This window comes from Lissotriton vulgaris, chromosome 10, assembly GCF_964263255.1.
Source record: "Lissotriton vulgaris chromosome 10, aLisVul1.2, whole genome shotgun sequence".
NCBI classification, from domain to species: Eukaryota; Metazoa; Chordata; class Amphibia; order Caudata; family Salamandridae; genus Lissotriton; species Lissotriton vulgaris.
This window is the reverse complement of record NC_141698.1, coordinates 558,661,850-558,675,401: the sequence shown is the minus strand read 5'-3', so window position 1 is coordinate 558,675,401 and position 13,552 is coordinate 558,661,850. Positions and strand designations below refer to the sequence as shown.

General features: G+C 41.6%; 1 protein-coding gene across 1 annotated transcript in view; it reads right to left on the bottom strand.

Annotated features, from left to right (window-relative positions):
• APOLTP (apolipoprotein lipid transfer particle homolog) overlaps nucleotides 1–13,552 on the bottom strand; it is a 1,141,779-nt gene that overhangs the window by 897,603 nt on the left and 230,624 nt on the right. Inside the window, exon 8 of the mRNA XM_086941409.1 lies at nucleotides 10,677–10,859. Within this exon, the coding sequence (XP_086797535.1) occupies nucleotides 10,677–10,859 (183 nt within the window). The remainder of the gene's footprint in view (nucleotides 1–10,676; nucleotides 10,860–13,552) is intronic.

Sequence of the window (13,552 nt, the reverse complement as noted above, 5' to 3'; positions counted from 1 at the left end):
CTTTGTGGTCTACTTGTAGCTATTCTATGAGCCTGCTGTGAGGGTTATAGCAGGGTCATACAATTGTTGCAACTAGCAACTGAACAATTTTTGCAACTAGCAACTGAACTTTGGAGGGGCCCTTGTCAGGAAGCACTACAGGGAACGGTTACTAATGATGAGTTTGAACTTTTGAACCTGCTTTCACTTTTGCAAAACTCGTTTTTCTGCAGAGCAGTATTACAGCAACTTTAATGCCCCACCAAGCTTATATGAGAACGTTGATTTCTAATCCAAAAGTTATCCAAAGAAAATCAAAAGGCCTCAAATCTAAAAAAGTGCAGGCAAATGTCAACCTGAGGAGTTATTCTGATAAAAATAATCATTTTCAGAAGGTCTATGCTGCTTGCTAGTAGATTTCTTGTGCGGAATTGCAATTTTTGTAATTTCGCGAGTGCGAGATTGTTGCTGCCCGCCGCACCTACATGTTCGCAATTGCGAACTTACACCTCAAAGAAAAAAAATCCGCTGCGTGCGAATTTGCGGATTTTGCGGGAAATTCGCGAATCTCGCGGATTGCGAATTTACCGAAAATCCGCAAAATCCGCAAGCGTAACGGATTTTCCGCCCATGCTTAGTTTTTCGCAGGCCCTTTAGTTCTTCCCTGCGCAATGCCACACTCTCAGCAGCACCGCATCGCAGTAATTCCGTGTGCCAGACCATTACATCTGGGGTTTTCTGCGATTTCCATCTCATAGTTATATTACATATAGTTAAGATGAGCGCTAAATCTATAAAGCGGTAATGCACTTTGTGTTTGGATAATGGTTTGTGGAGACCCAAGATGCACTCCTCTATTGTGTTCTGTATTTCCCGGCTTGCCACTTCCCCTGTTCTTTGCCTGACAGTGTCCCAGTATCCCCGCACCTTTGGACAGGTCCTGAGCAGGTGGAGTAAGCGCGCTCCTTCTAGTAAGCAACAATGCTGGGTTTGGGGGAACATTTTATCTAATTTATGTGGAGTAAGATAAGCTTGGTGCAACACCATCATCTGTATGAATTTAAATTTTGTGTTCCTCGATGCCTTCCTTGGGCTTGCCAGTATCTTGTCCATTCTTTATCTGTTATGTCCTTACCTATGTCTCCCGCCCATGCCGTCCTCAGTGTGTCTAGAGCGGCCTTCGTATGTGTGTTGATGCCTGTATAGAGCCATCTTATAAGGTGTCTACCTCTCCTCATGTAATATACCATCTTGACCAGGTCATTAGTAGGGGGTTCCTGCCTTTGCGGGGCCCAGTGTATTTTTATGTATCTCAGCAATGCGGCATGTAGTATGTATAAGTGTGCCGGGACCCCAGTCTCATAGACAAAGGTATTGTGATCTAGAAATATTCCATCCCCAAATAGATCTGACACCGTGCTAACCCCTGCTTCCAACCAGGGCTTAAGCTTGCATTTCGTGATTTTGCCTCCCGTTAGTGGGATCCCCAACAGAGGAATGTTACCTGCATATGCCGGAGGTGCTTGTGTGTACTGTAGCGTCGCCTTCCAGCATCGGAGCGCCGTGGCCAACAATAGGGGAAGGTCTCTGGGGGGTCTACTACCAAGCAATATTAGCATATGCAATGCCCCGTTATCAATGTCTGTCTCTGTGAACCCTATTTCCTGCAAATTGCTTCCAGTATGATAGCCACTGCAGCTGGCTTGCATAGTAGTACGCTCGCAGGTCCGGGACACCCAGGCCTCCCAGTTGTGTGTTCACTTGTAGCTTCTTCAAGCTTATACGCCGTCTACCGTTCCTCCAAATGAGGTCAGTGAGCATTGTGTTCAGCAGTTTAAATGTGGCCTGCAGTACAATTAATGGTAAATTAGTGAAATAGTACAAAAGCCGCGGCAGCACTTCCATTTTTGCCAGGGCCACCCTCCCCATAACAGATAGTGGCAATGCCATCTAGAAAACTATACTAGACCTCAGAGCCCAGATTGCTTTGTGCAGGTTTCCATCTAGCATATTTTCATGTGCTCTATAAATTTGTATGCCTAGGTATTTAAAAGTAGTTTGGGCCACCGCTAATTGAGCATCTCCGAAGTCTATACTTTCAAGTTCTGCATGTTCTGTGAAGAAGAAAACATGTGATTTCCCAATATTGACAGCCAATCCAGACATAGTTGGAAATCAACGGAACGTGTCCATATTTAGGTCAGTGGTGTATTGAGGCCCTGTAGATACAAAATGATGTTGTCTGCATACGCTGAGAACAGGTGTAGCGTATTTCCCAGCAATATGCCCGACCTGCGAACTCCTTTCTCAGTGCTATGGGCAGTGGTTCCAGCGCTAGTATGAAAATAGGAGGCGATAAGGGACAGATCTGCCTAGTCCTTTTACGTATTGAGTATTCCCCAGAAATGTGGTTACCAGTGCGTGCCCTTGCCGTAGGGGTCTGATATAGCAAATGCAACCAGGCGATATACCCCTCAGGTATTCCAAATTTCACCAGGGCCTGAAACATATCTTCCCATTTAATGGAATCAAAGGCTTGTCTTAAATCTAATGAAAGACAGCCCGCGTGTGGGTATCTACTCAGGGCCTCCATCATTAAGAGGTGTAACTTCCTAATATTTAGCGAAGTGCTACGTGTTGGCATGAACCCGGTTTGGTCAATGTGGATTAAGAAGGCAGTAGCCTATTAGCCAGTACCATGTTTAGGATTTTATATTCTGTACTTAGTAGGGACAACGGCCGGTAGTTTGTCATATCCGTGGGATCCCTCCGAGCCTTCGGCAGGGATATTACTAAAGCTTGCGCCATTGTACTTGGTAGGGATCCCGCCTCCCATGCTGTTTTATATAACACCTCCAAGTGAGGCACTAGGGAGTCTGCGTACATAATGTAGAATTCTATGGGGAGTCTTTCTATACCAGAGATTTTATTCAGTGGAAGTCCCTTAAGGGCTATTCTAATCTCATATTGGGTGATACGACCCGCAAGAGCTTTCTGAGCTGCGGCTGTGAGTTTTGGGTATGTCAGTTCAGAGAGTAAGGCTTCTGTTTGGGATTTCGCGTTTTAGTCTGTTTCACTGTATAATGCGGTGTAGTATTGTTGAAAGGCCTTGTTGATATCCTGAAGCATGCGTAAGCGTGGCTGTAGCTAGAAGTGCCTTCAATTTGTTCTGCTGCATAGTCTGCGTGGTGAGTGATTGCCATGCAGGAGTCCGGTGCGTTCTTCGATTACCTCGCCCAGTGGGCTTCCCAGAGCTCATCCTGCTCCCCGCAGTGAGTTGAGGGTTAGTCTGTGCAGTTTTAGTTAATTCCATCACCTCCAGCCAGTCTTCTACATCGCCGGGACTTTCAAAGTAATAGGATTTTTGATTGTGCAAAACTTTTAAACGCGCTGGAAAAAGAAGTGCGTATTTCAGGTTCAAGTCTTAAAGTCTTTTCTTAACTGCTATAAAGGAAGAGCGCTGTCTTTGGAATAACTTTGTGTAGTCCGGGTACAGGGACATTTTTGTATTCTCAAAATTTATCGGAGATGACTCACAAGCATTTTGCAGGAGAAGGTTCCTGTCGCGAAAGTTCAGTAGCTTCACAATTAAAGGTCGAGGCGGGGCGCCTGGTTTCGGACGGCCAGTAGGTATCCTGTGCACTCTCTCTGCAGAATTGCGTAGAAAGCCCCTCATTTGTGACATGGTCCCGGAACCACTGCTCCATATATCAAGTCGCGTCGTTCCCTTCACTTTTCTCCGGCAGTCTGATGATGCGGATGTTATTACTTCGGGCCCTACCTTCTGCATCCTCCACCTTATCTATCTAGTAGGGTAGCCACTCAATCCTGCAGCTGTGTAATCTTGGTGTCAGCCTGCGATTGGCGCGGGACCACCTCTTCCAATGTTGCAGCATTATCTTTCACTTTGTCCGTGAGTTTAGCGTGGTCCGCTCTGAGTAGGTTAAGGCCTGTGGTTAGGGTTCCTCACTGGCACGCCCCGTGCTGTGCCTCTCCAGTTGCAATCCCTTGTGATTTCTCCCAGCAGCAAGGCAATCCCATTTTCACAGCTGTGTCCCTTTTGCCCCCGCTGCAGTTACTCCACCACATAAATCAAGCACAGGGGTCATTCGCCTCCGCTCCTCCCCGGCTCTTCATTCCCGGCAAACTGCTGCGCCATGAGGCTCCAGGGACACAACCTCGGGTATGTGTGTTCCTTTGGTGTGCCGGAGCTTCACTAAAGAACGACCACCACTCTTGGCTGCTAGCCACGCCCCCCATAACTAAAAAAAACTTACAATTGACTTTTGTCTGATTCAGTGCAGGCTCGCGAGTGCCTAGTCAACTACCATAAAAGATCTTTGATAATCTGGTGGGTTGCTAGCAGAAGGGCCTCAGTCAGTTATTAAAGACCAGAAAAAAGCCCAGGGTATTGCTCATATTTTTTATATATCTTAGCCATGGGATACAGGTAACCTTATCTAGGTTTATGCAATCCCTGATCACACTGCGGCTAAAGTGGGCTTCAGGCTTAACCCAGATTTTCAGCCATAATAAAAGTGGGTGTATTCTAATAAGATCAGAAACATAATCAAGGCCGAGTTCCTCGTGGCACAGATAATTGGGGCTACGTGCAACCCCCAACAACCTTTCCAGGCAAATGTTCTCAACATACTGTATGGCTTTACAATCTTTAGTACTTCAGACTCCGGAGCCATAAGTAGCTACTGACAGACATGTGGCTTTATAAACAGTCAAAAACTCGTTTGGCGGTTTAGAACATACATTTTTTTCTAAACCTGCACAGACCTTCCACAGAGTGGGAAAAGTAGTGCTTGTTATACTGAGCACTCGTAGTCAGACTCATGGGGAGGCAATGGGTCGGAATCAGAAGTTATACCAAAGAGTCTTGACAATGGAAAGTGATACAGCAGCTAGAAAGTGACAGTATCTTGTCAATTACAATCTATAAACCTGCAATTTGGTGCCTTTTTCCAGAGACAAAGTTCACAAGGACTTGTCCTCGGAAAATATGGGGATTTTATTACATTCTAATATCAGAGAAATAATAATACTACAAGAGCCATATTACCATTTTGGACGAAATACTTGTTTCTTGCCAATTAGGTATTAAGACCAAACTTGTGCCGGGATCTTAGTATTAAACAACCAGAGAAAACACAAAATACTCACTGTGTTGGTGTCTACAGCTTCACATGTACTCACCAGGGAAGTGTGAAGTACAAATCATTGTCCTAGCATCACCCAAATTAAAATATATGGTATTACAAAGATCACTGCAGCAGGTGCAGCAACCTAACAGAAATACCATGAGATAGAACGGGTGCCGGTTTTTTGTCTTACAAAGAATGATTTTTGATAAGCAGTGGAGCTATACTTTAACAATTTTATGTCATGTCTATTCCTTGTGATCCAGCCATGCAGCTGAGTGTTTTGCTTGATGATTAAAGAACTCTGTTTGACTAACGTTAATAATTTTAAAATATGCTGTAAATAATTATATTTGAATATAGGCATTTGCAAGGTATACCCAAAGGCATATTTTATAGAGAGTATATATGTTTTAGTAGCTTTTCACAAAGTTTGATGCACAATGAAAATTATTTTGAATGGAGTGCACTTTAAGGAAGGTAGGTATAAAAGTAGATGTAAAAGTAGGGCATGGAACAAAATATCCAAATGCATAAAGAACAAGCATTGGCAAAGATAATGGGTATGGAATCTAAGTGAAAGTGCTTCTCCGTAGATTTTTTGCATGTATGGCTGTGTTGTTGGGTAAGTGGATATATATGAGAATAGGTCAATGGTTGGATGAATGTGTGAACAAATGTGTGGATGGAAAGCTGAGTGATTGCAGTGAATGGTTATATGATGAAGATGAACATGCATTGATGTGTGGGGACCAATGCCAGAGTAAGGTGTTCAGGTGCTAGCAGCGAGGAAAGAGAGGGGAGATGGGGCAGGAAATAGATGAGTAATTTAGTGAATGGGTGGAAGAGTGAGGGGATAGATGACTAGATAAATTGGCTGTCATGGCTTTTGATGTGAATAAACAAAAATACAGAGTTGGGCTTTGGACCATGCCCTTCAACCATTGCTTAATTGAGGGGTTATTTAAATGATATTACTGCTTAAAAATGAAAAACATTGCTGGATGACAGTGATAATAACTGTTTGGTACAGCATTTACATGATAACTACACAGTGGCAAAACATGCAAGCCCTGACCGAAGCATACTATAGGAACTCTTCCCCTTATTCATGGCCACCTGGTATTTTTCACCTTTAGGTAGACCCTATTTTTTTGCTGCCTGTAAAGCGCTGTGCACTTTACCCCTGCTAATCATTGTCATACCCCCTAAATGGCATATTTAACGTACATATAGGTCCGTAGTATGTGGTACAGGTCCTGTAAGTTAAATATTACTAGCGGACTGCAGCACCCATTGTTCCACCCACTACAGTGATAGTGCAAACATGATTGATGGCCTACTATTTGTAGATTGGCTACTGTAGTTTTAAACTGCAAATTCAAGCTGACAAAATAACCCCTTTTGACATGTCATAAACTTCCTTTTAAAAATGTATAAGTACCCCTTTTGACAAGTCAAAACCTTACTTTTATGTATTCATAAGTCATACCTATGTAGTCCTTGTTGGCAATACAGGTGGGGGCATGGTATGTAAAAGTCGGACACGTAGGAATTTATTGTTAAACGTGTCCTTACATTCTATATTCATTGTAGGAAAGCAGTGAGTTGTATTATTCCACTTAAAAATGTTCATTCTGCTTATGAAACATCTAGAAAAATATTTAAATAACAATTTATTTACAGCTATTAAAAATCAATTCAATGGGGAAGTCTGATTTCTGATAAATATTAGTGATAAGGTATGTTTCAAAAGTGGTCTTTTCTTTGCCTAAAGCATTTGCTCTTTTACTTTACTTCTGCAAGCCAGTAATTCACATCTGAATAGAAGGTAGGAATGGGTGTGAAATGCCTCACAGGAGCAAAATATAGGCTGACCTGAATGGACAGGGGTATCTTCTTTGAACCCAACAGAATATGATGGGTGGGGCTGTGAGTATTCCTTTTTTATTAGTGCCAAATCCTGCTTGAATGCCAAATTCTGCTTGATCGGCATGCTTGGGTTTTACATGTAACACTTGGGGCACACTTCAAAGAGGCCTCCCTTGTTATAGGTAAATGTTAGCTGACACCTAGGCAGGACCCTTCCTTTGTCTCCCCAGCCAGGCAGGCTCCAGTCAAAGTGTACTGCATTTTGACATTACAGTGTCAGATACTGCTTGGCAGATCAGCTTTGATTTTTCATATAACACTTGGGACACACTTCAAAGGGCAAAAAGAGGATGGATAAAACTATTCTTGTGTATCACTCTTTGGGGGCTGGAAAACCCTGTTTTGTTTTATCAGACTTCGGTCTCTGAGTTTTTTGGGGGTACAATGACTAACCCAAATGGGAGTATAGATTAGGATGTGGGAGGCCACTATGCCAGGTATATATCTGGCATCTCCAGGCACCCACTTCTGAAACTCAAGATCAGAAGAGGACTAAATCTGCTGTTTGCCAACTGAGAAGAGCCCTGAAAGGACTGAACCTTCTCTGTCTTGTACCCAGGGTAAATAATTGACTCTCAGGGTCATACGGCTAGAGCTGCTGGAACACAAAAATCTAAAAATAGCTTTTCCTGCAACTGCCCAGCTGACTAGTGGCAACTGGTCCTGTCCAGGACCCTGCTGTTTGACCTCTTTCTGACACCCTGTGAGTCTCTAAGTGCCTCCACTAAGGCCCTGGGGGTTTTAGAAATGTGCTCCAGTGGCAGATTGGGACTTAAAGGACTAAAGTCAGTTATAAAATCTTTGACCAGAATGAACCTGGTTGGTGTAACCTATACACGCTCCATCAACGTCGGTGTCAAATTGCGCCTAGTTCCTGGACTACTACTACCATTGACAATCATTGTCACTTTATGCTTCTCGGTGCTATTTCAACTAAAAACTTTTAAAAATCATATCTCAAATTCCCCATATTAGATTTATGTAATTTGGGTGTAATTTTGTTTCTTAAATATTCGTGATTGTTCCATGAGGTGGGTTACCCCCCCCAAATCAAATTTCTTACACATGCACCACCACGTTTTTAGTAAAATAAGCCGCTGAGTGCTATAGGCACCTTCAAAAAGAAGAAATGTATCTTAGTCGATAAAGCGCAAAGTACTCTCGTCTTCTTCCAAGAATCGATGCAGAAACAAGGCAGTCTCCTTCCCAATCTAGAAAGGGTATTTACATCAGCATTTGAAAGGGCTTACGTGTGCCACATACCTGTTTGTGAATTCCTTGTAGGTATAACTCAGTGAGTAGGCCCCACATTTGGGCATTTTTATTTGTAACTATGAAATGCATAGTTTTGGTACCTTGTATTCTGAAATAGAGCTCTTTGCTGTACTGTAATCATATTGCATGAGTGTGTAATATCACAAGTAACATCACATCCTATAAAATTGGGAGGGGGACAATAAAGGTGCCTCTTATCTCCAATGGTCTTTGGGTTGGCTATGAAGCCATTTCCGAGTGTTGTATGAAGAGTAGGCAGAATAAGAGGAATCCAAGTGAAGGAGGTAACTTGTATTGTTTTACAGTGTGCAGAAAACATGTTATTGTTCCTTAATGATATCAGCACGGATGCAGACCTAACTATTGCAGCATTAGAGAAGTGTAGGAGACTGTCAGAGCTACAGGATAACAGGCTCTAGTCTTCTGTTATCCCATTGCATCCTGCAGTTGATGATGGGATATTCCCCTGGGATGGCCAAGATCTCAGTTGGGAACAATTTACTTTCCACTTTCCTGGAGTGAGGATTTATCATACAGACTCCAAGGTCATGAACTGTAACTGGACCTCTGGATCTGCAACTCTGAGAAGCAGTGTAGCATTATGGAATTTTCCCATTGTTGATGAGGGGGAAGACAGCTCTAAATATCGCTGTGCTATGACGCTTGCTATATGATTTTGTTAATTTACCAGTATGACTAACTTTTGATCCATTTAGACAACTAGATCCTACTCTACTTGTAGTAATATAGGACACTAACAGACAGATGATTGAACTGTGGACATTGTAACCACCACTTTAAGAAGTTTTAAAACTCTTTTTACATACATATAGCTTGGTGAGGCATAAATGAACACTAATATAATTTGACACAAACCCTACAAACACGTCATCCATGATGTAATTTGTGGAGCTCCGGAATTTCACCACACTTCATCCATCCCTTCCCCAATGATATCTCTGGAAGCCACAGTGAATGATAATTAACAACAATGACATCAAAAGAAACAATGCCACAAGACATTTAGTCCTGATGACAAAAGATCAAATTAAATAAGACTGTTTGTAAAATTCATAAAATAACAAACTAACAGTACATGTTAGATAAAAATATATTTTAATTAAAAAAAATAGTATTGATTTTTGTTTTATAAATAAAACCACATCAAAATCCAAAGCTTCAGTAATACGAGATGGGCAAGCTGACAAGTAAAAGTGACTCACTTGAGAGTTGCAGTTTTAAGGTGTATCATTTTCCGATAGAATAATTATAAGCAACTAACTTCAGAATCAAATACTGAGTGTAAACACACTTCAGCATGAATTATTATGTATTAGAGTTTGGTCAATTTTATATAAATGGCTTTTCAAGGCATTCATATTTGAAATATGTGCAACAGTCATCAATCCGTGCTGATAAGTAGTGTGACAACTGGACACAAGACATACAGATGAATTGGTCTGGACTCTCATCATCTTAAAATAGTCCCTGAATCATATATTTGTAGCAGGACATTCGGTATCCATAGTATCTATCACTGATAGTTGGTTATGTTGATGGGGGAAGGGGGTTATATCGACCTATAACTTATTCATGTTTTTTCAAAACTTTAGCATGGCTAAGTCCATTTTTTATCTCCACTTTCTATTGAATTCAGCATCTTGTTCCAGGCCTGGCCATAAGGGACCCACATATCCTTTTCCACTTCCATCTTTGGACTCATGCTCTCAAGTTTTGCCCATTTTTGTACGTTATATCTCCATTTCCCCGAGCTTGGGCCCCCCAGAATACCAATTCTGTTAGCCAAAAAGCTATTTGTCTATGGCAAATAGCATAACAGTATATATGAATCTGCATCTAATTCTTTTTTTTCTTAGGGCCTTGAAACAGATCTTAAAATCGATTTTCTGTATCATCAGATTTGTTCTTTCTGTACAGAAATAGTAATTTCGTAACTCTTTGCAAAATATGTAATAATACATCTGTTCTATGCAATAGCTCTACTAAACTATTTATGTGGAACATAGTGATGCCAAGCAAATCCTGCATCCGAACACAACCAGCTCTCTCGCCTTTTGTAAATGTCAGCTCATTACTTTGTAAAGGACATTGGGTGGTACTTTGTTTTACTACCTTAAGCAGTCAGTTACCTTTTCTGGATAGATCAGCCCTTTATAAATGCTCAAAATAAAATAATATATATAATTATTAATATCAGTCATTGTCTGTTCCTAAGGACACAAATACATGTTTTACTTTTCCTTGAGGAAAAAGCAAAAATATAAAAGACAGACTTGATCAAAATAAAATAACAAAGAGGGTTTAACTTGGTATGTGTACCTTGTTTATCTTCTCGGCTTGGTTCACATTGCAGTTTTCACCCAAATGCCCTTGACAAATCCTCATGAGGCCTTGCACTTCAGGCACCTGATCACAGTCACTTGTAGTCGAACAGAAGTTGTGCAGCAGAGCAGTGATGCCCAAAAAGGCATTCTGATGTGCTTCAGGCGACTCCAGAAGAGGCTGAAACCAGAACATTTCATTAGTATATTGAAAGTTTCAAGCTTATTAAAATGATACAAAATTGATACAATCCTCTGCCTAGGTAACAATATAAAAATCGATTTTAAAATACGTAATTACATTGGCATAATAGTTTATAAACAGCTTATTCAAATACCTTCAAAAAATTCCTAAACATTTTGTAAAGATTATGCCATACATGCTCATTCAATTGTGTCATTATGAAAATTATGCAGTGATGCCAAAAAAGACATTCCGATTTGCCTCAAGCGACTCCAGTAGAGGCTGAAACCAGAAAAGTTCATTAGTAAACTGAAAGAGAAGGACTCTTACTCACAAATTACTAGCAGTATGGTAGTCAATACCCGTTAGTTCCCATGTTTGTGTGAATCACTAATAATACAATAGTACAAGACATTTAAATCCAGATTACATATATTTTGCTCTAGTCTAATTCAGATTTGGATCAACATTTGCCTTGATAAACTAGTACAAAAGTGACATCTGCAACGACTTACTGGCCCTAATTGCAAGTTTCCCGCGGTTAGTTTGTTACTGTACGGGGCCTATTTACAAAGGTAAATATACACTTGTCTATTTTCTGATATGTATATTCAAAACTGCATCTAGATGTAACTATACATTTTAGCTAGTCACCATTTCAGTTGCAGATTTACAACGAGGTGTAGACTTACACGTCTACAAGAAGTGGACCGTCTACACAGGATTTACGAGTGTAATGTTAGTTTTAACTTTGCATATGTATGTGGAGATTGACACCACTTTTGCGCAGCTGCCCCTATGGAAAAATATATTGAAAGTTATTAAAGATCATTATTCTATAAAATAAATTATAAAGTGTATATTAATGAAGAATGTAAATATAAATTAATTTAAAATATAGATTTACCGAGTTCTTTAAAAAAAAAATCTTCACACAATTGCACACAAGAGGTACAGTAAACAATATACACATGATTAGTATAAGTAACACAAAAAGTGAAGAAAAAACTCAAAACTAGAAAAAAACAAATGTAAACAATTGATTGCTCATCCCAATCCCTTTCATAAAGAACACAACGTTTGAGAATTGCCATATTGATATTCAGTTTACAAACAAATAAGACCAGCAATTCCAACAATAGTCCGAAAAACACGCCAGAATGGATTCCATTTTGGATAACCTATCTACCTCATCATATCCCAAACCATGCTTGATCAAAATTAAGAGATATCGGGGAAAAAGACTTCTATGCTTTCATAAATTCATGCCACATCTTTTATCTGATCCATTTTCCAGACATTCCAAAACTGGTGCCTAGATCCTGACCCCCCTCTTTTTCGGAGCCCTACATTGTGTGCATCCAAATTGCTCTTCAGATGGTAAATAGAGAGCAATCTGGTCAAACATTGATTGTAAGTGGGAGGATCTGGTCTGAACCAATTTAAAGCAATACAGATCTGAACTACTGCCATGGCCACATATACAAAATATTGAGACTGGTTTGCTACCTCTTGATCATCTATCCGTAATAGGGTGAGATGGGGTGAATGGCATGTCTGTATGTGCAAAATAGCCTCTAGAAACTCAGTGATCCCCTGTTTAAGCCCATCCGACTTAGAACAAATGGGCCAGATCTACATTTTGGCTACTGTATCGCGGGCAAGTTATACCTATCCTTCTTCCCCAATTGGCTATTTGTGCAGGGGTATATAAAAGTTAAAAAATGTCTTAGAGTGTTGAGCCTGTAGCCCTGCAGATAATAATACCAACTAGCCTATCACCAAAGACTCATAAAATTGTGCTTCATTTCTACCCGTCCGCAAACTCCAGTTGTCTGATTCTTTTGCCAGATTGCCCTGCATAAGCTCCATTAGATATTGATAGATCTGACTGATCCTACATCCTGCTAGTTTACCGAGCTGCTCTATCACCAGGATCTTCTACTCCCATACAGTTTCCCTGGGACATTTTAGCAAAAAATCTCTGAACTGAAGAAAGTTTTAAAAAATCCCGCCTTTCAAGCTCAAAATCCCCTGGCATCGCATCAAAAGATTTGGGGGCTCATTATGATCGCGGACGGACTTGAGTCCGTCCGCGACCATCGAGGAGGAGGGAACCTCCGCATGGCCTGCGGAGTTCCCTCCTGTCCAATTAGGATGTGACCGCCACCCTGGCGGTCACATCCTCTATTGTTAACATAGCGGCGGGTGCGGCTTCAAGCTTCAATGTTAAAAATGCATACATTGCATTTGTATGCAGAGAGCGTCAGGCACCGCGCGGTGCCTGCCGATTACCGCATACAAATGCAGGGGGGTACCATAGGTACCCCCCATGTGCACCCCCACCCCCCCTTCACCCAGGGGACCCGCAACGGGCCCCCGCAGTGAAGCTCCGTATGCTTTTCCACGGCGGAAAACCCACCGTGGAAAATCATTTCTTTTTGGGCATCCTAATATGGCTGGCGGTGTCTGAGAGGCACCGTCACCATATTAGGGCTTTTCCGCAGCGGTTGTAAGCCAACCGCGGCGGAAAGGCTGTGGACGGAAACCAGGACCCACCAGCCATCCTAATGTGGCGGTGGGTCTTTGGTGGGTCCGCTGCGGTTTTTCCGTATCCTCCGGGCCGGCGGTGGCTTCCGCCGGCTTGGAGGATGCGGAAAAAACGCTATCCTAATCTGCCCCTTGGATTG